The sequence below is a fragment of the Ostrea edulis genome, chromosome 1, assembly GCF_947568905.1.
Source record: "Ostrea edulis chromosome 1, xbOstEdul1.1, whole genome shotgun sequence".
NCBI lineage: Eukaryota > Metazoa > Mollusca > Bivalvia > Ostreida > Ostreidae > Ostrea > Ostrea edulis.
The window spans coordinates 71486809-71513870 of NC_079164.1; the positions used below are offsets into that span (position 1 = coordinate 71486809).

Genomic DNA, 27062 nt, shown 5'->3' on the forward strand with positions numbered 1-27062 from the left:
CTTGGTGATCGGTTACAAGAGGTTTTTGGTCCATAGAGGTTTAGACGCTATGAAAACTAGAGATTTCGTCAATTCTGCAAATTGACCCTCTCTTAACTTTTAGAGCGGCTGTGCATGTATGTTCAATTCATTTCTGTAGTGAACATCGCATACATCGCTGAGAGTGATTATGTACTTCACACTAAATTGCTTACATCAAGGGCATCGGCAAAGGGGTGGCGGTTCCCGCGTCTCATAACTTTACAAACCAAAATAAATTAAATACAAAATTAGAAAATTTGTAACGGCGATATCTCATTGGAGCGGCGAGTATAATGGCGATCTGTGATCAATGGAGCGGAAAAGTGAGAAGTTACTGTTCACAGACGCAAAATGGGATAGGATGTTACAGTCTGTAGTGTAGTATTGTTTATTACCAAGAACAATACAGTTCATAGGTTCAGCGTATACACAAAATAATTTGTACAATGATACGATTAAACCCAAATTTGTGGTTCCAACCTCCCCCATAAGGTCATGACATAACCATTATACAAGGCCACAAGATAAAAAAAAAAAAAAAATCACGGTATGAAATGTAAGGTCTTTCCACAAGGAATCTACATAACACATGAAATCCCAATTCAGAAGATATTTTTTTAAAAGTCAGGCAAAATCCAATACATGTATATATACATTGCACAAACCATTTTTGAACAAATAAACAAACAAATGTGTTAGAGCAGTGGTAAAATGTAGACTAAATAGCAATTCAATAGAGAAAAATAAATATTCACTCTTATTACGATGGTTTATTTTATGTGATTAAAGTTTGTTCTTCTTGAACTATTTCCTTTTATCATCGTTCAAATATGAAAATCATTCTAAATATGGTGGTATGTGAAGGTGAGGTGATTTTGAGCTTTTACGTTGAAATAGCTTACAGGTCAACGATATCTATATATTATGTAATTGAAAGTATTTATATCAAACAAATGAAAGAAAGTATTTTATCATTTATGAACTGTTGATTACTATCATACTGTTGAATGATTGCCCTAAATTCAATGGCTACACACATTACGCGATCTTCGATCCACGACTGCAATGTCATACATTTCCCACGAAATTTGTATCAAACAGCCGGGCATCATATCTTATGAAATGTTGCATTACAAATCCGGAAATTTTCCAGAATATTTGAGCAGGGGAAATCCTTTTATTTAATAAGTGAATGTGTAACATGGTGATAAAACACCTGTAGTGGTCAGTCAGGTTTGATGGCCAAATAGCTCAGTTGATAGAAAACCTGACTAGAAATTCAGGGGGCCTGGGTTTGAATCTTGTTTGGTATGTTGCATTTTCTCCCTTCCTGTTACATTTGGTGCCGTGACCAGGATTCCTGTTATAATACTGAAGATTCAGGGGCCCAAGGTTCAATACACACTTAGAATAATTGTAAATGTAAGAAATGTATTTCAGTTTTTGAAAGTATATAATAATATGATATACCTCAAGCCTCTCCACATCGGCATATAATGCACACACAATGTTTGTTTTTACTACTTTTTTATATTGATTTATTGCACATATAATACATGTATCAAAATATTTAGTGTTCTTACTAACAAAACAAGGAAATACTCACACAGCACTATGTTTCACACGATCCGAGAAAATACAAAATTGTTGACTGGAAAAAAAATCTGAGCGTAAAGCGCTTCACTTATCTAAGAAAGCAACAATGAGTCTTATAATGAAAAACAAAATTCTGACTATTTGTAAATAACGATCATTATGATGGCAATTTGTTATAAAAAAAAAATTAAAATGCAAAACATGAATAAATGATAAACAATTACGATACATGGTGTACTTGTTCCAAGTTCTCTGCAGCAAAGACATTGACACAAAAGTCCAACATGTTAACAAAAACAATGAAATATCACACATGTATTCCAGCTTATCCATTCCTCAAGCTGTTATAAAACTAAATATTGTCCACCTGGAATCATTTTCGTTAATCACTGGAGGGAATGCACACACAAAAAGACACATGTATTGTATTGTGGATTGCTCTATGTGTAAAATGTTACAAAAATAATCTTCTAATCAATATGACAATGTACTATACACCAAAACATCAACCAGTTTGGTAACATAAGGAAAGAAAATAAACTAAACATCCAGCTGCCAAAGAAGTATTTGTCGATGATTGTGAGAAACATATTGGTCTTCATAAAGCTCCAGGCGTTTCCAAGTAAATCCAGAAAGTCTTTGTTTTTTCCTCCGTAACTTGTGATCACTGATGCTATAAATAGTAACACAGCTGGTGATACCAGGAGGAGGATGCCTTTCTGAGCCCACAGCACCAGCCTGAAAGTATACAATATACCTATGTATTGTGTGTGTGAAAGTATACAATATACCTATCTATTGTGTGTGTGAAAGTATGCAATATACCTATCTATTGTGTGTGTGAAAGTATACAATATACCTATCTATTGTGTGTGTGAAAGTATACAATATACCTACCTATTGTGTGTGTGAAAGTATACAATATACCTATCTATTGTGTGTGTGTGAAAGTATACAATATACCTATCTATTGTGTGTGTGAAAGTATACAATATACCTATCTATTGTGTGTGTGAAAGTATACAATATACCTATCTATTGTGTGTGTGTGAAAGTATACAATGTACCTATCTATTGTGTGTGTGAAAGTATACAATATACCTATCTATTGTGTGTGTGAAAGTATTCAATATACCTAGCTATTGTTGTGTGTGTGAAAGTATGCAATATACCTATCTATTGTGTGTGTGAAAATCTACAATATACCTATCTATTGTGTGTGTGAAAGTATACAATATACCTATCTATTGTGTGTGTGAAAGTATACAATATACCTATCTATTGTGTGTGTGAAAGTATACAATGTACCTATCTATTGTGTGTGTGAAAGTATACAATATACCTAGCTATTGTGTGTGTGAAAGTATACAATATACCTAGCTATTGTGTGTGTGAAAGTATACAATATACCTAGCTATTGTGTGTGTGAAAGTATACAATATACCTAGCTATTGTGTGTGTGAAAGTATACAATATACCTATCTATTCTTGTGTGTGTGAAAGTATTCAATATACCTATCTATTGTTTGTGTGAAAGTATACAACATACCTATCTATTCTAGTGTGTGTGAAAGTATACAATATACCTATCTATTGTGTGTGTGAAAGTATACAATATACCTATCTATTGTGTGTGTGAAAGTATGCAATATACCTATCTATTGTGTGTGTGAAAGTATGCAATATACCTATCTATTGTGTGTGTGAAAGTATACAATATACCTATCTATTCTTGTGTGTGTGAAAGTATTCAATATACCTATCTATTCTTGTGTGTGTATGTTATGGCAGGTCACATTGGCTGGGAAAAATAAGTGAATCAACATGACATTAGTGATGATTACAATAAAATAATGATGTCACTATCTACAGGCCTATAGATAATTCTCATCCTAATTACACGAGTAACTATTTACAGGTATATTTCCTGTTTTGGAGCGAGTGTTTGTGTTGTTTCTTTATAATCTTTTCATTTCTTCCTAAAATAAATTTTTTCTTTGTTTAGTTATTGTGCAGTTTCTCAATTCCTCTAGGACTTCATGAAAACGTGAAAACTCAATAACAGGCACCTTTGTGGTCCTAAAGGTGATTTTCACAAAATTTTCCTATTTACATGTATTCCAACATAGAAATTTAAACCTCTATAATGGCCCTACCCTAGCCCTGGAAGTTATGATGTGGAAAAACTTGATCAACACTGCATGGGGATACTTGCATATCAGTTTAACAAATTGTATCCTCGCAGTTCTCAAGAAGACTATTTTTAAAGATTTTTCCTGTAACTTCAAACCCCTATTGTGGCTACAACCTGGCCCTTGGGCTAATGGTTTGTTCACCCTTGAAATTTTTATTCTGTATATCAGAAAAACTTCATGCAAGTTTTGGCTTCTTTGGTTCTTGAAAAGAAGATTTTTTTAAACAAGAGATTCTATTTTCAATGTCTTCATATCTCCCCTTTAAAGGGGAGGTAACCAAGGAATGCTTTGTAGCAAAGGTTGAAGTTTCTACAGAATGGGAATGGATGCTGATGGTGATTCATATACCCCCCCCCCCTCTCTCTCTCTCTCTCTCTTCCTCCCAACTGTAGCTATAACATTACCCATACATCTTGTGGGAATAAATGTATACAGTAAAACTCTGATATAGCGAATTTCTGCGGACACTCTATGAAAATTCCCTATAAGCGTAATTCGCTATACGTTTATAGCAATTTCATAAATCAAATATAACGAATTCGTTATAAAACTGATTTGTTCTACATGTATATCAGTTATATAAGAAAGCAGTAATCGATATACTTGTGTTTGTATTGTCTCTAAGAGAAATTTAGCCTATACACATGTATTTTCGAGAAGAAATATCTTATACAAGAAATATACACACCGATTTATATATGATAATTTATTTTGATGGATTATTGAGTCATGCAAGAACATGTCGAAAGAAAAATGTCAACAAAATTATGTGTAATACATACAAACGGCTATTGCAGTTGTCATTTACTTGTTGCTTTACACAAATAAAAAAGTGTACGATGAAATAAATGCAACCAAACTTCAAATTTAATTAACAAGAATAGTAGTAAACATTACTGACACCTACCGTATATACTCGCCTATAAGTCGGTCCGCCTATAAGTCGGTTGTATTTTTTAAGGTTATTTTGTAGGAATTCGCCATTGACCCGCTTATAAGTCGGTACAAATTTTTGTCAGAATCGGTTGACAATTTCAAGTCAATGCTCTAGTGTTTTTACGTATGTTTCAAAAAATATTTTGAGAAATTAATAATTATAAGGTGCTCAATATCCAAGCCATATCTGTTTGGGGTTTAAACGCACCCCTTGATCTATTATGGACCTTGTTTACCTACGCAATTATGGAGTACCTGACACCGTGTTTACTTAGTGGCACGCGCCTCGCGGTTATGTTGGGGTTCCGGTATAATTCAATGTATCAACAATAGAGTTTTTAAGAGTCAAGAATGATGATCTAAATTATCTGTTAACAATATTCAATCTTTTATGAAATATATTTCTGCCGGTATACATATGAATATTTCAATATTAAATCGGGTTCGTAATTCAATTTTACCGATAAACGATAGATTAGTTGAATTGAAAGTATTAGTTACCGGTATGTAAATAATTTTTAACAAGATAACAATATGTAAATACTTGTACTTTATACATAATTTTAAAATACATAAACAATACAATATGTCTAGGTATTTATGTACAATAATCATTTGTGTGGTAGTCCATGATAATCGTCGGAGTTGTTTAAAAAAACACTACATCACGCCGCCCAGAAAAATACCAATCTTCTTAGGAAGCGCCTATAAGTCGGACATAGAGTTTTGGACCCAAAATTGACTCCCAAAAATCCGACTTATAGGCGAGTATATACGGTATGTGTAAGTATTGTTTTGCGTTAACAACCTTTTTTGAAAAAATACAAACAGAAATTTCATAATAAGTGTGGGATCCACACTTATTATGAAATTTCTGTTTGTATTTTTTCAAAAAAGGTTGTTAACACAAAACAATACTTACACATGGCAATGGAAAGTGATTATTAAAAATCGCAAGGAGTTTGAATGAAAAAAAAAAACAAATAGAAAAAGAAATTCATTATAAAAGGTGACTTATACATTCATTTCTAATTCAAGGGGAATAGGAATTTACTTCGTTATATCCATAAATTTGCTATATCCGTGTTCGTTATAGATGCAGGTTTTTATATAGAATAGATAAAGAATTTGCCGGGGAAATCAATTGCACTTCGCTATAGCTGTATTTTCGCTATATCCGTGTTCGCTATATTCGAGTTTTACTGTAAATATCATATGAACCTTCCGTTATGAACACCTCACCTTCTTTTGGTTGGTTGTACTACGACTGTGATGGGAATAAGAACTACAGCTAGAAAGAAGGCCAGGGAGATGTTCATCAGAGAAATGGAAAACAGAACCAGTGACTGGAACAGCAAGGTGACACACTTCAGTAACCTCCAATCAAAAATCAGCTTTTTACTGGCTCCTGGCTGCTTCCTGTGAAAATGGGGGGAATTCAAAAATAAAAGAACTCATAAAAAATTGATGCATCATTGTAAGGATCCAAGGTTTGGTAAATATAAATATTAACATTCTGAAAAAAAACAACAACCCAAAAACAAGAGGCCCACAGGCCTTATCAGTCACCTGAATACTAGTGAAAAAGTATCACTACTTCAATGGGCTATGAAATCTAGAAAAAATTTCCTGTTCTGAATAGCTCAGCTAAATTCTAATGGTCAGCAACAGTATAAAATAAGATGTGTTCTTAAAACTTCACTGCCCTAAAAAGTGCATACACTGATGAATGGCTTTAAATAATAGGTATATTAACATTAAAACATCAAAAGATATGACTAATTTGGACTCATCCTAAAGTCATAACCCTGGGTTAGGGCTGTTCCAGAAATGATCAAATGGGGGGGTCGGGCGGCAAATGATATTTTATTGTGTGGGTGGTCGTATTTTTTCATATTTTATTTGGTCCGTGGTTGGACTGTTAAAAAAATATTTATTATGGGTAGTGGGTAGTTTCTATTGTTTTATTTTGTGCCACGTGGGTGTTGAGTTTTCGGAATATTTTCATTGTCGCTCTTGTCGTGTTGGTTACAAAACGTCGGAGGGAAAATTGAAAACGTGCTTTCAAAATTGGAAATCGGAAGTAACATAAAACTATTCGAGTTGTCGCTCTTTGCAGCGCATAACTTTCCATTACGGCACTCTTCAAATTAGAGGCGCGTTTAGTAGGGTCCCTTTGGACGTGATGGCGGCGAACTCTGTTCTGTAGATTATTACAGTTTACAGTGCAACGATTTTGGGAATATTTTGAAACCAATAGGTATTCCGTTTACTAATAAAAATAGGCAAACCTTAGTTGATTTATACGAGGGTACCGATGCGTTATATTTATCAGTCAGTGTGATGGTGATATAGAGGCCTCCTCCGGGCGCGGGCTCCATTAGAAGACGAACGATTCGTGGAAAAACATATCCATACCCATTTCATGAAAATAGCATCGTTTGGACTCCCAATCTTTGCAACATTCTCGCCATAGATGCCTTTGATTGTTGATGTGACATCATTTCTTCAGAACTACTGTGATACAATGTCGCACAGGCATTACCGGGCCTTGTCATTGACTAGAATGTTTGTCCCGAAAACCTCGCGAGATTTGTATCGTTTTCATTTTTAAAAATATTTTTGTGGTGGGTCTGGTTAGTTTTTTTTTTTAATTAGATGGGTCATTGTAAAATGAGTTTATCAATTTGATGGGTCATGGGGTAATTTTAAAAAAAATTTATGGGTGCTTGGTATATACAAAAGGTGCCTCCTGACCCCCCCATGTTTTTATTTCTGGAATAGCCCTTATGAAATTCACCATTTTTTGTACATCCTTTTCTGCTATTCCTAAGTATGCATTTAGATTTTATACAGTATCAGCAAACTTACACATACATACAATATACTAAGTTTGGCCTCACCCTGGGGTCAGAACTCTTTCTCAGGAGAAAATCAAATTTACAATTTTGGTAAAAAGACTACCTGCTCTATCCATTTAGCACTATATACCAAGTTTGGTCCCGCCCTGGGGTCAGAACCCCTACCCCGGGGATCATGAAATTTACAATTTATGTCCCCCTTGTTCCAAAGATGCTTCATACCAAATATGAAAAGAATTGGAATGATAGTTATCAAGAAGAAGTTAAAAATGTCTACTGTTCATATATTTAGTAACTGACCATTTTGGCCCCACCTTGATACCGAAACCCCTACCCCTGGGATCATCAAATTTACAATTTTGGTAAAGGACTACCTGCTCTTTCTAAATATCTATTTACATTCAATTTAGTATCAACCGCACTAAAGAAGATGTTATTTAAGTGTTTTACACATTAACACTATATACCAAGTTTGGCCCCAGCCTGGGGTCAGAACCCCTACCCCGGGGATCATGAAAGTTACAATTTTGGTAGAGGCCTTCCTGCTCTACATCACTATGCATTTAGTTTTTCTTACATGTGTGTGGTTCTTGAGAAGATTTTTGAAAATTGGTCAATTTTAGGCAGTTATTGCCCTGCCCCTAGGGCCCCAAGGGTGCTGGAGTCCTGAAATTTACAATTTATTTCTCCCTTGTCCAAATGATGCCTCACACCAAATTTGAAAAGAATTGGACAGGTAGTTATTAAGAAGAAATTAAAAATGTTCAATTGTTAACAGACCGCGACGGACGACAACCAATTGCAATAGGTCACCTGAGTTTACATTGAAGTAATAAAATCAGTTTTCATAAAAGTCCATTAGTTTTGACTGCTTGCAAGAACTATTGGCTATTGTGGACAGAGGATCATCACATAGTAAAATGATGATTCTTCCATTAACTGCGTCTTTGAGTCACAGAAAAGTTAGAATGTTCCTGCCTTCATCAGCAGTATTGTTCATCACGGTATAGAACTTCTAGAAACAATTAAAATTGAATTAGGATTCTCAAAATTAGTTTGAAGCTCTCGTTTTCCTTTACAGAGATTCTGTATCTGGGTTTTTCTGTTGCTGAACTACTATGCTATTCAGTAGGCCAGAACACCTGAATCAAGTTTATTTATCACTTCAATTTTTTTGTCTAGTGAGACTCTGGCTTGGGACACCGTTTTTTCTTGCTAACATCATGCAAGACGCGGGGGTATATACCCAGTATGTGAGGGGTTGTCTCAATGTTGTTCAAAGCAGTTTATACCTATCGTTTCAAGGCCAAAAAATACAGTCACTAGAAGGCATACGGTAACTTATTACAGTCAAACTTTACAGGAAATTGTGTTGGAATGGATGAAATATGTTCGCATAAGACAGTCATTTGATACAACGGGTTGCTAAGGCAGTCCAGACTGTACCTGCTTATAAGTCGAGGAACCATCAGAGAAGCTGTGTATAAGGCCATAAGTCCAAAGCTTATGTTGTCCTCCATCTTGATTCTGAAGGGCGGGGCTGACATGGTGATGAGGTCCGGTCCAGTATAGGAGAACACGCCCATCATTACACTGATCAATATAACAGGCATGATGGAGATCAGCCCCTCAGACGAGGCCTCCTGAAAACAAAGTCAGAATCCTGTTGGTGTAACAATGAATAATGTAAATTCAAAGAAAGCAGTGAAAAGAACATCAAAATTGCCAATTTTTATTCAATGGATAAAGTACAGTATTTCACTGCTGATAATGTAATACAGAAATATACCCTGTATCGCAATGGATTACTTTATGCATGGAGTATGATTTTAGAGACTGATTACCTCCTCCCCCTCCTCCTCCAAGACAGCCTTCCTCAGCTCCTCGACCTCTTTCTCCAGAGCCTCAGCTTCCTTATCACCCTTTTCAGTCTCCTCCCCCTTCTCCTCTTCCTCTTCCGATTTCTTTTCTTTCTCCTCAGAATCCTCCACGTCCTTCTTCAGTGTTACCCATATAGCTATGGCGTAAAACAGTTAAGAATTTTTTTGTACTTTTGATCAAATCATTCTTACTATGTTTTTCCCTACTCAAGTCCTACATGAAACATTCTGCTGTCACATACTACAGCTTAAAAACAGGAAATGCTATGTAAAATGAAGACAGCTACTAAGGATATTTTGATGAGTCCTGCTGCACATATCAGACCAAACGGCGGCATGTACATCCCAATGGATATGTAGTTTCTGGTACCAGGAAGAATGTAGAAGAAGAAAGATTGGTGAAATCTTTCTAGGAGATTGTTCAAACTTCGAAAAATACCCTCTAGGATTCTGTAAGGAAGACATGTAATGATTATGTGTACAAATTGACTTGCATCATGAAATCAGTAATTCACAACAGCAGCATTTCAAAGGGACTAGGAATTTGAAATATTTCACCAAAGACTATTTCAGAAGAGGAAAGTGATACATAAAATAAAAATTCAAAATGGATGAAAAGTCTGAAATATATGGGTAAATGTTCACCAGCACATTAAATATGCATCATACCTTCCTGTTCTTTCCAAAGGAAAAGCATAGTTACTATGTTTCCTCCGAATTCCTTGCAGTGTCACGGCCTCTATGTGATACTTGTGGAAGAGTCCATGATTCCCAGAGGGGGTGCCAGCTGCATGGGACCACATCATCTCCAGCATAGTCTGTACACTCTGTAGGTAACCCTCCAGGGACTGGGGATCCATGGGGTCATTCTAAAAAAGAAGCAAGAAAATTCCATGTCTAATTCTATTTACACCTATTCTCTAGTGGCTGAGTGAATATCAGCTTATGGATTGTCACTCCCTGTGTGGTCAAGAGAATTCATACTGGAAACATTAATTTATCAACTCGAGTAAATATTCCAAGAAATTATTATTTCTAAACATTAATTTTATATAATATGGGTTGTTGGTAATGTGATCAAATTCAGACTGTGTCTTTATCATATAGATGTTTAAAACTGATACATTATTTCTCATATTTACACATGACTGGAACAATATCTAGCTGTAGAAGAAGCTAACTTTGAGTCTGATGTGCCACAAAACATTTTTTGATGAATATCTCCGGTCAACACTCAATTATGACATCACAGTTGAATCGAGAAAATGTATCAACACAACATCAAAAGGAGAGCATGTTAATACCTAAATACTATTTATATAGCAAAATAAAGGAACCTATTTGTAATGCATTTTGACTTTTGCATGGTAAATTTTTTATACACCAGTAAAGTATGTATACCTAATCTAATGGGATCTATATTTCAATGTCTTTGGAGCCAAACTAAGAGTAATAATTTATGGTTTGTGCTAAAATATCAATTTTCCATTCATCCATTATTGTAACACATAGTAGTGCTGATTCATGATTACTTCAAAAGGTACATTAACAGTGAATCCACATGTAGCATTCTTTTTTAAAACAAGAGCACTAACCAGTGAAATATCCCCTCCTAACAATACAGTCACATTCATTTATCACAGAATTAGCACATCACAGATGATATTATGACCCTCAAAGTGACCGGTCCCGGTAGCTCAGTGGTAGAGCGTTTGCTTCATAACCAGGAGGTCGTGAGGTCGAGCCCCACTCGTGCCAAGTCCAATCTAAGACGTAAACATAGATAGTGATTGCTCCTTCACCAAATGCTCGGCATTTAGAAGTGAGAAACATGGGTCTTTTGAATAAAAACGGAGGTCCTGTGTAGCAGGTGTTGGGGCATTAAATAACCCTCACTTCTACAGCCGTAAGCATTCAGCATAAGGGCTATTCCAGCAAAAAAAATACGGAGGGGAGGGAAGGCACTTTATTTTTAAGACAGTCACCCATACAATTAAATTTTCCTCTGCTACCACCACCCATACAATTAGATTCTCCCCTGCCACCACCACCCATACAATTCAATACTTTCATTTAACGTAACAAATGGATCAACCATATGATATTTTAGAACTTAATTCTAGTTTATATTTTTAAAAATGCAAAAAATATAAACAATAAAATGTCTTTCTTTGTTGTTTCATCGGGAGATGAATGTAGCAATCATTGCAGAAAAAATTACATATTTTGGTTTCCAATGCAATTTTGGCAGGGAGAAAAAAGGATGATCTCAGCAATAAAATGAAAGAAAAAATGCAATTAATTTTGTATACTCTGGAAACATGTGAGTTGTAGAAACCTAAGCTCTGTTTGCTTATTATAAACAAACAGTTTCACTAGATTAATGATGTGGGATATTGTCATATCATTTCTGGACTAGATGTGCATGTCCTTTTTACTCATGTCATGATCTGGGTGCTTGTTAATTGTTGAAATAACAAGAAGTTTTTTTTTAATGATATGAAACTAAATAAAATATGAATATATTATACCACTTTAAATTTAAATTCACATATATTGTTGCTCTCTTTATTGCTTTTAAAAGACAAGTGTCTTATTACATCAGTTACAATATGTATACATAAAATGGCATTGTATAGTGGTGTACAAATTCAAGCAAGCAACGGAGAAGAGCTTTTCAACGAGTTAGGTTTTCTCGCAACTTAAGTGAAAGACATAGATATTTCCCTAAATTACAAAGTGTATGCATAAAGATTGTGACTTTTTTCCTTTGACTTTTCCCCCTACAATCTCTCGTACCGGAAACTCGCGAATATTCCATTTAAAACTTCATTCCTATCATAATATTTACCCGATTTATATCGCAATCAGGCAAATTTTCCACTCTGTTAAACGTAATAGTATACCAGGTGGGAGATTTCATATCCGAATTACCCCGCACATCTCAAAGTCTGTCGAAATTCACACCTTCGGAAACAACGGTCGCGATTCCCTGATCCTTGATTTTGTTAAATAAACAACAACTTGGGTTTTGGTAATTAACCTCACACGACGCTGCATGTTAATTACACGTTAACCACTTGATAGCTTGGGTATAATAATTGATTCAGAGTGCCGATTAAAGAAGATCACCGCCGAACTATTACCTGTGCATTTTAAAACGAACGTGTTAGGGGTGATAATTCCCAGAATAGTCATGCTCGACTGAAATCGAAAGTAGGAATCGCATTGTAATCGAAAAAATGTAGAGTCGTTTCATAAAGGTGAAATTACACGAAAAGGTTGTAAAACTCATGATCGTTGGTTGCGTTAGACAGGTGGTCGTTAAAGGACACATCTCGTGTTTTTAAACTTTTTAATTTTTTCAGCAAAATAAATTCATTTCATGCCTAAAACTACTTTACATGTGTTTTAAAAGAAACAGTTTGCGTAGTTTTCGAGTTTGATTGCGATGAAATTCAAATCTTGCGATATGCATATTTTCTTCGATATTTTACGCGCCATTATCTGTGACGTCATATGCGACCTCGAGCGAGAAGATTTGAAAACATTTGTTAGCCATTTCATAAACAGATTAGATTTAATTGACAAACAAACAATTATCACATTAACGGCTTGTAAATAACACTGCATTGGGGTGTTGTGTGCCGTTTAAGGGTGTACTTGCTGTCAGTAGAGATGATTTGGACTGTGTTTTTTTCAATTTTCGAAGGAAGGTATGAGGGACAAGACGTGAATATTTTTTGTTGGCACAACGACTTTGCCATTAAAAAAAACCCAGTAGAATTTGTCCCTATACTTTTTCAAACAAGCTCTTGGACAAAGACGTATATAAACTGCGAGAAAATGGTTCTATCGAAGCTTCGCACTGTTACATATAGGCCTACCGCATATGCTTTCCATTCTGCTCTCAAATTCAATACACACTCGCACCAACTGACCTTCACCTTGTAACACCATATAGGCAGAACTTTGCTAGCAGTGTCTACCAACTGGTAGTTTTAAAAAAGAAATTTAAAGATAAAAGATAATAGAACTTTCAATTATAAATAATAAAATATGATATTTCCCAACTTTGAATTGAATTATAATGCTTTCATTTTTTTTTAAAGGAACGCGTACGTGTTTACAACAACAGCACGCCGCGCTCCCACTTCCTAAGTAACAATGTGTAGATAACAAAAAATAATGATTAATAAAATTGAGCTTGAATAAAATAATTTAAAAGTATTGTGATTTTCACAATAACTTTGATCATTTTTATTATATTTTTTTTCCCCGAAATGCACCCGTGACGGTAGGCCTAGTTGTCAATGCTACATGTATACGTAATCGTATTATAATTTAGGCCTATCTAACTTCTCCAAAAATAAATTTAATAATAATTGCTCTGTTTATTTTAGAAAAGCAACAACGCTAATTACAGTTGTTTACAGAAATGGCATTACCAAATAGTGTTTAGACAGTGATCCCATGTAAACATTATTTACTCGCAAATTTATGCAGATTTCATACTCGCTTTCCTCGCTACATTTGGGTTGCTATTTGTATGCACTGGTGGCTAAAAGATATAAGACTCGGGAAATTTGTCAACATCGAAATAAATGTTATCCATGGTAAATAAATTAGGCCCCTAAAACCCGAGTTCTAAAAAATATCTAACACAACTATTACAACAAGTTGATCGACGAAGGTCGCATATGATGTCACTGTACCACGTGACTACTTATCTAATTAACTAGGCTTTTTGAAATCGGGGCTTAGATTTAAGTCCATATTGTGGCTAATTATCGCAATACTTCAGTGAACAAACTATTACAATTAATTTCTATAAGCATAAGGAAGACAAAATGCATATAATTCTGTATACTTTGAAAACACGAGATGTGTCCTTTAAGGACAGGTACAATAGGTTGGGTAACGCCTTGAAGGGGAAAGGTTTACGGTAACATTGAGTTATCTGCCCATTTATCAATCTTTTTTTCTGCACTTAAGTTAATGTAGAATGGCTCCGCTTTTCTTCTTCTTTTGTAATAAAAGAAACGTAACGTGATACGTTTTCATTTTTATCATAATTCACAGGCACCCATGTTTTTTATTTAACCTGGAAGACAACCACCCATACAAATATATTTTCCCAAATCACCCCCATCCATCCAAAAAAATATCGGCTGCCGTCCCTCCCCTCCCACACATTTTTTGCTGGAATAGCCCTATGTCTAAATTTGCTGTACTTCACCTACAACTGGTGATGTTTCAATATGAGTGAAAAATTCTTGATGGTATGTAAAACAAACAAACCCTCAAAGTATTGAATATATATCCATGTATTTGTCTTGACCTTTGACCCCTGACCTTGAAAATAATACAGGCATTTAAATCTTGCTCACAAGAAAATTCTTGTTGTGAGAGGGTGATTATAGCTAAAACATCCATTAATCCCAAAGTAGTCTGTAATAATATAGCTATTTGTAACTCATTGCAAATTGCATTTTCCATTTTTTAGCAAAAGTTTTTCATTGTCAGACTGAAGAACAATTTTGTTTCATTTCTGAAACATTGCTGACATTGCAATCTCCAGACAACTGAGCTTACATTCCTGTGGAGAGTTACATCCACTCTCTCCTGGTTGCAGATTCTGATGACAAGGTTAAACAGGTCAAGGTTCGGGAGCTGACCATTCATACCCTCGATCTTCACATCAAAATAGCGGATATTTCCATCCGGAATTTCCAGATTGATTGCAGCCTGGATAGCACCACTTCTTCCCATCACATCACTGGGTACAATGTCTACAAAACAACCATTAATAATTACAGGTTCTCTATCTAGCAGTTACGCAATCATTTTCTTTGAATCCAAGTTTGTGGTCAGCAGCTGTACAGAAAGTGAGTCATTCGGACTTCTACAATACCATATAAGAAGAATTTCTAAGGAGGATTTAATTTTGGCATTATTAGCGAGGGTTTTGAGGTCGCTAAAATTGAATATCGCTAACAATTTATTCCATACTGGAGGTAATAGTTATGTTCTTGGAATTATAAAATCACTAAAAGTAACTCTCGTTAAATATATATACCCATTTCTATGACAAAATTGTTAAATTTGTGTCTCACTAAAACAATAATTTACGGTATTTCAAACATTTAGTTTAGCCAGAAAGAAAAATAATAGTACATTTTCTGAAAAAAAATTCTTATGCACTGTTGACAGATCAATTGGAAAGTGTACATGTTCATATATATAACTTCCATAAATGAAAAGTGTTCATATACATCAAATATTCCCAGTAATACATACATTCGGACTTAATGTCATGATACCCATCCAGCCAAGCCTGTAGTCCTATCTGTTCGTGGTCCGACACCAGGAATATAATGTCCTTGGACCAATATGTCTGCCCTGAAATCACAACCTAATATGTTAGTGTCCAATAACTATAAGAATACATCCTATTCATATATCAGTTCTACTTGGCATTCCCATTCAAAGTTTTGAAATCCATCATTAACACTGGCCAATTTACCATAAGAAATCCAAGTGACATTTTTATGTTTAATGCAAGACAAATAAAATTCCATCCTCTTGCAATGAAATAAAATGGAACAGAACAGAAATTAGGATTGACTAACAGTCAATGATGTTAACATTTGCAAACCACAAGCCATTCGGGCAACCATTTTCAGGAAATCCACATGCCCGAACTCAATTTCACTTGCCCAAAAAAGAAAAAAAAATTATATGCATGCGAAATCTGAATAATTTTCAAGACAAATCCGGAACAGACCGAGTGAAGATGCATAATTAATGGGACGAATGACTTTGTTTGGGGTGAGTTATTCTAATTCTATGACTTGAGCATGCGTGTAATATTTATTTACTTCCGATTGTCAACTTAAAACTCCGACGGGTAATTTTTTTTACAAGCCAGTCGGACTTGTTGACAAGTGGATTTTACAAGTCCGACAGGAAAATCACTGGCCGCGGGCATTCGGACTACCGCTAATTTCGCAGACTGGACTAACTCAATAAATCATGATTTCAAAATCAATATTCACAATAGTAGATGTTTAATGACTTACTTCTGAAGTACTGAGCCATGGCCATCATCAGAACAATGCCGCCAGTGGTTGAGGCTAAGTCAGAATCCTTGGGCCGCAGTGGCGTTAACATGACAACAGCTTCTGTGCTGGCAGATCGCTTTGCTCTCAAGATTCCGTATACGTTCTGTCCTGGAATATTCTGAAATCAAATATAACATACTTGAAATTTTAGTGTAGAACTTTACATACAGCATTAAGGAATCTGCCCATTATTTTTTAAGGCTACATACATATTATAAATGTAGTATTGTAATCAGTTGGCTAAAATCAATGTGAATTTTACATACTTATTCAAACGGTTCTGTGAGTTCCTTTGACTGTAAAATCATTTGATTTTTTCTTGCATTTAATTAGTCTTTTCCTTTTACCATAACATGTGTAGTCATTTGTGACCTGGACGTGGGTGTGACCTTCATGAAGTGTTGCATTTCACTCATGAATACTGATATAAAACAAAATGTGACAAGAAAATTCCGACTGTCAGAGTAGAAGTGCGACTCCACAGCGATTTTTCCCAATAGACAGTACCATTTCCAATGCCAAGTACTATTGATTTTTACCCAATTTTGAGACTAAAAATGCCCAGTAACAAACTGCAATTTTTTTTAAACAAGAGGCCCATGGGCCACATCGCTCACTTGAGTCACCTTGGCCCATATCTGAAGACTTTCCATATATATTTGCATGTAAAACCTAATAGTCCCTATTATGGCCCAAACTACCCTTTGCAAATTTGAATCTACACTATGTCAGAAAGCTTTCATGTAAATGTCAACTTCTTTGGCCCAATGGTTCTTGAGAAGAAGATTTTTAAAGCTTTTTTCTATATTTGTATGTAAAACTTTGATCCCCTATTGTGGCCCCATCCTACCCCCGGGGCCCATGATTTGAACAAACTTGAATCTACACTATGTCAGAAAGTTTTCATGTAAAAATCAGCTTTTCTGGCTCAGTGGTTCTTGAGAAGAAGATTTTTAAAGATTTTCTCTATATATTTGTATGTAAAACTTTGATCCCCTATTGTGGCCCCATCCAACCCCCGGGGCCCATGATTTGAACATACTTGAATCTCCATTATGTCAGGAAGCTTTCATGTAAATCTCAGCTTTTCTGGCTTAGTGGTTCTTGAGAAGAAGATTTTTAAAGTTTTTCCCTATATATTTGTATGTAAAACTTTGATCCCCCCTTGTGGCCCCATCCTACCATCGGGGGCCATGATTTGAACAAACTTGAATCTGCAATATGTCAGGAAGCTTTCAGGTATATTTCAGCTCTTCTGACCCAGTGGTTCTTGAGAAGAAGATTTTTAAATGACCCCACCCTATTTTTGCATTTTTGTGATTATCTCCCCTTTGAAAGGGACATGGCCCTTCATTTGAACACACTTGAAAGCCCTTCACCCAAGGATGCTTTTGGTCATGTTTGGTTGAAATTGGCCCAGTGGTTCATGAGAAGAAGATGAAAATGTGAAAAGTTTACAGACAGACGGACACCGGACAAAATGTGATCAGAAAAGCTCACTTGAGCCCAGGTGAGCTAAAAATGGCATTTCGAAGCTTGTAATTCACTTTGTAGGAAACATTGTATGAGTTACCTAATTTCTCCACTTCCTCTACAGTAGAGGTAATTAAATTCGTGCTTATTTGTAAAATTGTAAACGAAGAATACTTTAGTCTTGTTTATTCTTTGAATTATGGTTTATTCGGTGCTGATTTTAAAAGAAGTGCTATTTGTTGTCATGAAGGAAAATTCCTGATTTTTTCTATTCTGATGCTATTTTCCCAGTTGAATGGGTATCAATACCATTCCCATACACAAAACATATGCACATATAAATACTGGTGTATGTGTCCAACAAAATATCAGTATTCACCTGTCCCTTTGCAATATCCAATGGATATTTTATGGAATAATTCTGAATGTAAGTGTCCAGTCCAATTTCTCTGAAGTGATTGTAAATCCATTCTCTGGGCACTTTCCTACAAATAAAGATCATCTAGATATTCAGTGCCAAAAATACAAATGATTAACCATCAATGTCCATTCAAAGTGTATCCATTATTAACATCAAAGTGTATCCAATGGCAGAATCCTGAACAATTTATGAATTTCAATACAGTGAAATTTCTCCAAAACAGACTCTCAGATAACAGATCCTCCCTAAATAAATATGAGCTGATTTTATAAAGTGCTGGCAGAAATAAAGAAACCTCTCTGTGTTTTCTTTGACAATGTGTTTTCTTTCATCATTGGATAATCATACCCCACATAACAGAGTTGCGGAGGGTGTAATGTTTATGACCCGTTTGTCAGTCCCTTTTTTGTCAGCGCAACTCTTCGGAGACCCCTCTACAGAATTTCGTGAAACTTTGTAGTTAATAAGGACACACTGTGTAGATGTGCATATTCCCAGGAAATTCTGATACAATAATTTTTCTGGGAGTTATGTCCCTATTGAACTTGGAATCTTGAGCCCGTCTGTCCTGTTCCTGCAGTAATGCATATAGCATTACCATTCATTATGTGAGGCATTGTCAAGCAATGTTGAAGCATGGAGTATGTGAACTTGCTCACTTCTGCTTTCTGTCATTTCAACACAAATACAGAAATAAAGAAACCTCTCTGTGTTTTCTTTTATCATTGAATAATTTCAACACAAATACAGAAATGTGAGTGTATATGTTTGACATTCATCAAGTATCAAATGACTTAAAAAATAAATAAATGTGGTGCTATTTATATGGAGTGTTTCCATCCTGTACATAAGTGTGTTTATCTAAATGTTTATAATGCATGTTTATTTAGTTTTATTGCTAAAAATAAACATGTCATTTATCAATTTTGTTTTATTTCTAAGAGTGAAATGATAGTCCTTGTGCATTATATTAAATGGTTCATGGTACAAAGGAGAAATATCTAAATTGATAATTCAGATAAAATACCCCTATTAAAATGCTAAGTTCTTGGTAAACTGGTCACCCCTCTAATCCAACTGTTTCATTCAGTCCAGCAGCCAGCCAGTTTAGAGAAGTTTAAATGTATGTTACTAGCTAAGGAAATAAGCTGTTGGATATAAAGAAACTCATTAACACTTACCTCTTGTCTTTGTTGAATTCCTGTTTTAGTTCTGCTGCTAAAGCATTCATATTTATCTCTGCGTAGAATTCATTCGTAACCAATCCTAAAAGTACACACATATGAATCAGAAATTTGTGTTGACTTTCCAGTTTACATGTAGTGCTGAGGATCTTAGTGGCTATTTGAATTCCTAGATTCTACTCTTTCTTAACTTGTTTTTCACATTTCTAGGACTTGTTGTCTGTATAACATATATAACTTGAAGAAAAATGCGGCAATTACACTCCCATCAGAACAATCTACATAAACTAGAACACTACATTCATTTACACGTGCCCCAGGCCTCCAAATGAATACGATATTTGATTTCTTCAACACTGGACCAAAAATACATGGGAATTTTCTAAATTCATACGATTGATTATTATTTTTGGTCATATTTTTTTATCGCTCAATGAAAACTTGCATCTCTACTCACTTCAACTACAGTGTACCTTGCTCTATAGTTGTAGAGAAGGGTGAATTCTATCACGAACTGGAGTAACAATTGTTACATCATAGTATCATCAAACCTGATTTAATGATGACCAAACAATTGTTAAATCACAGTATCATCAAACCCGATTTACAGATGACCGACAGGTGTTGTTTGGTAAGTTTTAGCAGCTGGTTTCAATATTTTACAGTATCCAGTCATATAATTAACGAAAACTCGCATCTCCAATCAGATTCAACTAGATGCTGCAGTCTAGCAGTATAAAAAGATGGCTGACCAGCTATCGTTTCATTGGCTCTAGTAGCCAGCTTTAATGTTTCAAATTATTCAATCATATAATAAAACAATTATTGACATTTTATTGGTCAATACATTTTCGCTACCTTCAGGAAGTACAATCTTCGCCTCACCCTCAAAGATCAGTGAATATCGTACTTCTCAGGTAGCTAATATCATCATATTGACCTCAAAAACAATACAACATGTATCTCATCCGTATCAATCAATTAAAAATCAATGTAATATCCACAAGTCATATTTCAGTAAGGACATCAGTATTTAATTATTTCAAACACTTTTTAACCTCAAGGCAGGTCACATGAATGTGTAATTTTGGTGATTAAATAATTATTGTCTTCCAAGAAATAATTCTTCCTTATATATTTCTTTACACTAAAAGCAGTTATCTAATGTAGTTTTATTGGGTTTCACTTGTTTTTGTACATGATAAATGTTTTTATTAGTCATTAATCCAAAGCTATTGAGATATTTCAAGAAAAAAAAAATGATTGCCATCACTTTCACAGCTAATGCCCCTTTAATAATTATTGAAAAACACACTATATTCTTGAGTTTCTTTATAGTCAGTACCAGTTCTAAACAATCATGGAAGTATATAATATAACTTAAAATTACTTCTGACTTACCCGGCAAGAGAGCATTTTCAGAGAAATATGTAGCTCCATTGAACGGCTGATAGGCCAAAGCCATAAACCCAACCACTCCACACAGATAGCACAGCACGCACAGGATGTTGTTATATTTAGATATAACATCCACTATCTTCTTCTGTCGTTTAGGATCGGTTAGCAGACCCATAGTGTTTTACTGAAAATAATTCAATTTGAGAATGCTACTGATGATACATGTATAATGCTTCATTGTTACAAACGACTGTGACAGGAATGTGTGTTGGTCAAAGAAGCAGCAAAATTGGCCCCATTCTTTGCTGATCTTTTACACTGCTATTTTGTTTTAAAAGCATCAAACCAGCAATTCCACACCCCCACCCCACCCTGTCTGATTCCTACAGGTGTGGACAGGGGTATTGGGACAATGGATGAACTGTTGGCTCAACTCAGGTCCACATATTATCTGTTTTGAGATATATACCCGAGACCTACAGATCTACCCCTTACAAAAATCGTTTGATTTTCATTTACAGTACAACTCGGTGTATTCTTGCAACCTTACTTAGCTGCATCAACAAACAAAATTTGAAGCTGTCAGTTTTCATTTCACATGGGGCTTTGATGAATGTTTGAAGATAGGTTTTGGCACAAGTATGGTGCAAAAATATGTTAGGATTTTTATTATATTAAACTTTTTAAAGTCTAAATTCTACAATACAGTGATAATATGTTGACCATCAGAGCAAGTGCAGCTACATGCATATGAGCAAATCCAGAAATTTTCTCCCTGGAAGTGGGTTCCACCCCATGCATTTCTTAGGGGTCCAATCAAAACAATCAATTAACATGTATTTTATGACTGAAAGTACTTATAACACAATATATATTACAAATAGGTAAATGTATTTTATTTCCTTTGTGGCCCATGGGTGGTGGACTTGGACCCTCCATCCCCCATATATGTGTGCCTGATATAGCCTTTACCAATAGAATTAAAATATTTGATTAAAAGAAAATGGAAAAATCTGTAATGTATTGAAAACTGCATAATAGGATAACAAATATCATTAAAAATCTCTATAGATTCCATAGCAAGGTGGTGATCATAATGGGCAAATTCATTTAATAATCACCATGTAGCAATGCCATATTTAAATTTAACAATATAATAATTAAATATTTTAGCATCTGTGTAATTGTAAATGAATTTGAAGGGCGAATTCAGCATGCACAAGCATTACAAAGAAAATAAACCTTACAACTTATACTATGACAGAGAAGTTCACTATTGTTTATATGCCCTTTTCATTGTTGTTGTAATCATAAATTGAAATCCATTCACAAGCCTGGAATTAATAGTTGATCACAATCATTTGATGTCAAATTTTTTCGCTAACTGTGACTGGTGATTGGGCAGTGGTATTGATCTTATTCTGGGGAAATTGTAAACTTCTGTAATATATGTCTCTGCTGTATCAGAGGGGCATGCTCCGGGCTTGTTAATTACTGAACATTATCATAATAGCATGTACAGCAAGCCAGCACAAAGTACAGGCTCGTACTGAGAGCTCTAACGACAAAAGTACAGGCTCGTACTGCGAGCTCTAACGACAAAAGTACAGACTCGTACTGCGAGCTCTAATGACAAAAGTACAGGCTCGTACTGCGAGCTCTAATGACAAATTTGTGCGGGGAGACTGAGCTGAAGCTGCTTATTCATCTAGTCTAAGATAAATTTTTTATCACCAATACCAGAAGTCTGTCATCAAAAATAGCAGAGATGTTGCAAAGTCCAATCTCTTTAATTGATCTCAGATTATCAATAAACGTAGATTGCCTAAATTTCATCCTAGTTGTATGATCACTCACACGATACACTGTGCCGCATTACGTGTAGGTATAATGTACAAGCATTTAACGAATTGAAATACCAAAAAAGACAATAGATGCACGATGCAACCATCTACATTTCAACATCATGACACAACTGAAGCAGTGGCAGATCAAAAATAAGATATGAAGGGTGAATTTATCATGCAAAGCACATGACGATGAAAATCAACTTTTACTATGAAAGATGAAAGAGAAATTCATTTTTGTACATATGTCTATGAAAACATTTGACACTAAAATGATCGTGATCAACTTGATTAATTCTAGGCTTGTGCGTGGATTTCAAAGTATATAAAATAACTACATATATTTACAAGAATGGGGGAAAAAGGAGGGGGGAGAGTAGACAATCATGATTATGTACATATTTATTTACACAATTATGTGAAACACTGCATGCTGAAATATTTAATTACTGCATGTTAAATTACAATGCACCCTTGCCTCACGGGGATTATTATATAAATTTTCAGAATAATCACTGCCTTGCCATAGAGTTTTGATGATTTTTATTTAGGTTCATCCTATTGTGCGATTATTAGTAGACTACAGATTCCCCCCTCCCCATTTTTTTTAAAATCAATTACCATAGGGGCAAGATCAAAAGATTGATATTGGATAAAAATCTAAATTCAAATAATTAAGGGGGGAGGGATAAAATCTCCCAAAAGTTTCTGTCATTCGACATCGATTACACTTTTAGTGCAAACAGAAAAAAGGAACATTTAAAGCTGTATGGTCCGAATTACAATATTTTTTTCCATCTCGTAAAAACGCTATTAAATTATCGCACGTATGTAGTTATGAGGCTGTATGACATATCACACATTATTTCACCTGTTTCAACCCAAATTATTTGATTTTAAATCGATGTTTACAAATAACCGCGTCACTCTGCCATTTCAAGTGATAGTCACGTGACCAGTTCAAACTTTCAGATCAGCGGTGGTCTTATCTGTGTAAAGCTGTGTATTTTGTTACAACAGTATCGTGCCATAAGTTTAATAGAAATGAAAATATCAAATACCTCTTAGTAATTCGTTGTTTTACGCTCTTTCAGCCTTAAAAGTAGACAAGTTAATACATCATGTTGGGATTCCCCTGACGCGCGTGGGTCTATTTATAGACGTCTATTATGGGATGATTTATATATGTACCACACTTATTTACTTTTTAAATAATATTCTCAGTTTTCTTTTGCATGCAGATGTTTTCAAGCATGTAATTAAGGGAAAGTTAATAACTTTATAAAGTAATTGATCCGCTTTAAAGTAATAATGCACAAAAATAATACATGAACATCGGGTCATACAGCTTTAATAGTTTTAATGTACACTTTCATTTCTGAATATAAAACAGTAGAAAAGGTATAACAGAGTGTTATTTATATCATATTTTTTTTACTTGTTAATCAATTAGTTTCAACATTCATCATGTTTAGTTTTGAAGGGAGTGGGAGGGGTCTTGCTGAAAACTATGTGGATTTAGGTTTTTGTCAGACATCAAACTTTTGATCTTGCCCCTTATCCCATTAGTACCAAGCAAAGCTCGGACGGGCCAAAGGCCCGTCCAAGAAGTAAGGCTCTAAAGGTAGCACGTATGTAAAAGAAAAAATGAGAAAATCAGCAAAGGAATAGAGATAATCTCTACATACATTCACTGAAAATTTTGTGATCCATATGGGCACCGCCATCTTGTTTTGTTCATTGGTTTATTCTACAATTATTTGTGTTTTAATTTTGAATGCCAAATATACAAGACTGACGTGCAGTTTGTAATCAAACACTCAGTCTGTTAAAAATGAAAGATATGATTATCAATGTTACAGTTTTTAGCCAATTATCAAAATAATAGAAAAATAGTAATACGACAAAATAGATGAACGAGTTCATGAGTTTCTTTAAATAAAAATATACGATATATTTACATTTACTGTTTTGGCACTTTAAATTTGTTGGTTAGTTTTGTTTAGGTTTAAATGTTTTTTAAATTGCAAATGGGATGTATTGTTTTTGTTTATAATTGTTTGATTTGAAAGAGGGAAAAAAGTCAAGTCATAAAGGGACGTCACAATGCACAGTTTATGTTGGCTAGAGCATATTCACCGCGGTAAATAAATAGGTGGATCCTGTAGTTATCCTCTTAAATTCCCCCTTTACTATTTAGATGTTACTGGGTGTTTAGTGCAAGGGGAATTTCATAAATAAAATAAATATTATATATTTTAAAGTGGGTCCTAATTTACCGTACTTAATCGAATTATGAAGGCCAATCAAGACCATTTCATGCTTCTCTAGGTCAAACAGTCACACCGTATATATTACCGAGCGAAGCTCGGACGGGCCAAAGGCCCGTCCGCGAAGCAAGGCTCTAAAGGTAACACGTATGTAAAAGAAAAAAGTCAAAATCAGCAAAAGAAAAAGAGATAATCTCTATATACGTTCTCTGAAATTTTCGTGATCCATATGGGCGCCGCCATTTATTTATCAATTACCTGCTTCAACAGTTATTCGTGTTTTATTTTGAATGCCAATAATAGAAGACTCTGACGTGCAATTCGTAATTTAAACACTCAGTTTGTTCAAAGTGAATAGTACAATTATCATTGTAACAGGTTTTAGCAAATAAATACATATAAAACCGTAATACGACTAAATAGATGAACGAGTTCATGAGTTTCTTTGAATAAGAATATACGATAAAATTACGGTTACTTTTTTACCATTTTGAATTTATTGGTTAATTTTGTTTAGTTTTAACGTCCTTTTTCATTGCATACGGAATGTATTATTGTTGTTTATAATTGTTTGCTTTGAAAAAGAGAAAAAAGTCGAGGCTAAATGTGACGTCACAATGTACAGTTTACGTCGCCTTGCATTTTATTTCCCGCGTTCAATGAATAGGCGGATCATGTAAAACTGCTGTCCCCATATAAACTCCTTTAATGAGATGAATTACTGGGTGTTTAGCGCAAGGAAATTTCATTCAAAATATATATTTTTAAATGAATCATAATCTACCGTACTTAACGGAATTATGATTACCACTCGGGAGACGGAGTTACGTACATGCTTCGCTCGATCCAACGGTCACACCGTATACATATTAGTGGCTATGTCAGACATTTGTGTGTGTGTGTGTATAGGGGGGATATAGGTAGAAAATAAATATATATCACCGGCAGCCCATTTGTATTCCAATTGGATTCCCTAAAAATGCATGAATGGAACACACTTCCATGGGGAACATTTCTGGATCCGCTGATATGTACAATATTTGAGTTACAAGTGGCTGCGCTTGCTCTAACGGTAGTTCCGTCAACATATGTACCAGGTCGGGGGGGGGGGGGGGGGGGGGGGGGATGTATACAAACGAATCTTTAAGTCTTGACTTCTAAATATATGTAAACACCCTTACCTGATTACTCGATCCTGATCTTAAAATACAGATATTTCATGATATTCTACAAATTACAGTACATAAACAACAGCCATAACGTACTTTTAGCACAAGAAAATCATCGAAGATCGATTGATAATTTTTGATGGTTTTACACGGTGTGATCGTTGTCAAACAGGCGCTTGAACTTAAAAAAATGATTTGGCTAAAAGACGAAATAATGATAAAGTAACTCAAATTAAAGTAAAGTAAAATAAATTTTATTTAAAGTCGGCACTATATACATTCAACAAATCAAACACAAGCTCTGTAGAGCTTTTTAACCCACTATCACATATATCAAAGACAAAGACACATAGCATGCATGTACACATATACACAGATATATCACAGATTAACAAAAGAATACAAAGTAAAAACATTTTATGCAAGAATATACAGATACGAAAGCATAAGATTTAGAGGAAAAATAAAATACTACAAGCAAGAGTAAATGTATATAAAAATCACCTTTAAAATACAATCTAATTCGAAATTTTTGTTGCAAATATTGCGATAAGTGCAATATTTAAGCTAGTTCAAATAGAAAGCTGGATAAATAGTATAAGAATTTTGAATAATTTAAATATATTAAAGTCAATAATGGTAGTAAATTAATTGTATAAATATTTAAAGATTCATTGCTGACGGAAT

The 27062-nt window shown here is 34.7% G+C and overlaps 1 protein-coding gene across 2 annotated transcripts; it reads right to left on the minus strand.

Annotated features, from left to right (window-relative positions):
• Positions 1-1531: 1531 nt before the first annotated feature.
• Positions 1532-26560, minus strand: LOC125683010 (glycosylphosphatidylinositol anchor attachment 1 protein-like). Of its 2 annotated transcripts, none has more exons than XM_048923684.2 (13): positions 26472-26560; positions 21093-21273; positions 19689-19773; positions 18466-18571; positions 16572-16731; positions 15790-15891; positions 15085-15281; positions 10159-10358; positions 9786-9939; positions 9454-9633; positions 9056-9252; positions 5991-6167; positions 1532-2355 (listed from the first exon to the last, which is right to left on the minus strand). In XM_048923684.2, exons 2-13 carry the CDS (start codon positions 21262-21264, stop codon positions 2088-2090), a joined length of 1998 nt encoding a protein of 665 aa, XP_048779641.1. In that variant the 5' UTR covers positions 21265-21273; positions 26472-26560; the 3' UTR covers positions 1532-2087. The 2 variants fall into 2 exon arrangements, with proteins under 2 accessions (XP_048779641.1, XP_048779631.1); XM_048923674.2 differs by having other exon boundaries at positions 26388-26549.
• Positions 26561-27062: the final 502 nt, after the last annotated feature.

What these genes read in the sequence shown, in the direction of transcription:
- LOC125683010 (XM_048923684.2), bottom strand. Translation starts at nt 21,264, where the DNA reads ATGGGTCTGCTAACCGATCCTAAACGACAGAAGAAGATAGTGGATGTT. An exon ending in ATGTAACTCTCCACAGGAAT is followed by an intron (nt 10,359 to 15,084) that starts GTAAGCTCAGTT and finishes CTTCTTTTTTAG; the next exon opens with AATGACCCCATGGATCCCCA. An exon ending in TGGAGGAGGAGGGGGAGGAG is followed by an intron (nt 9,253 to 9,453) that starts GTAATCAGTCTC and finishes CTTTGTTTTCAG; the next exon opens with GAGGCCTCGTCTGAGGGGCT.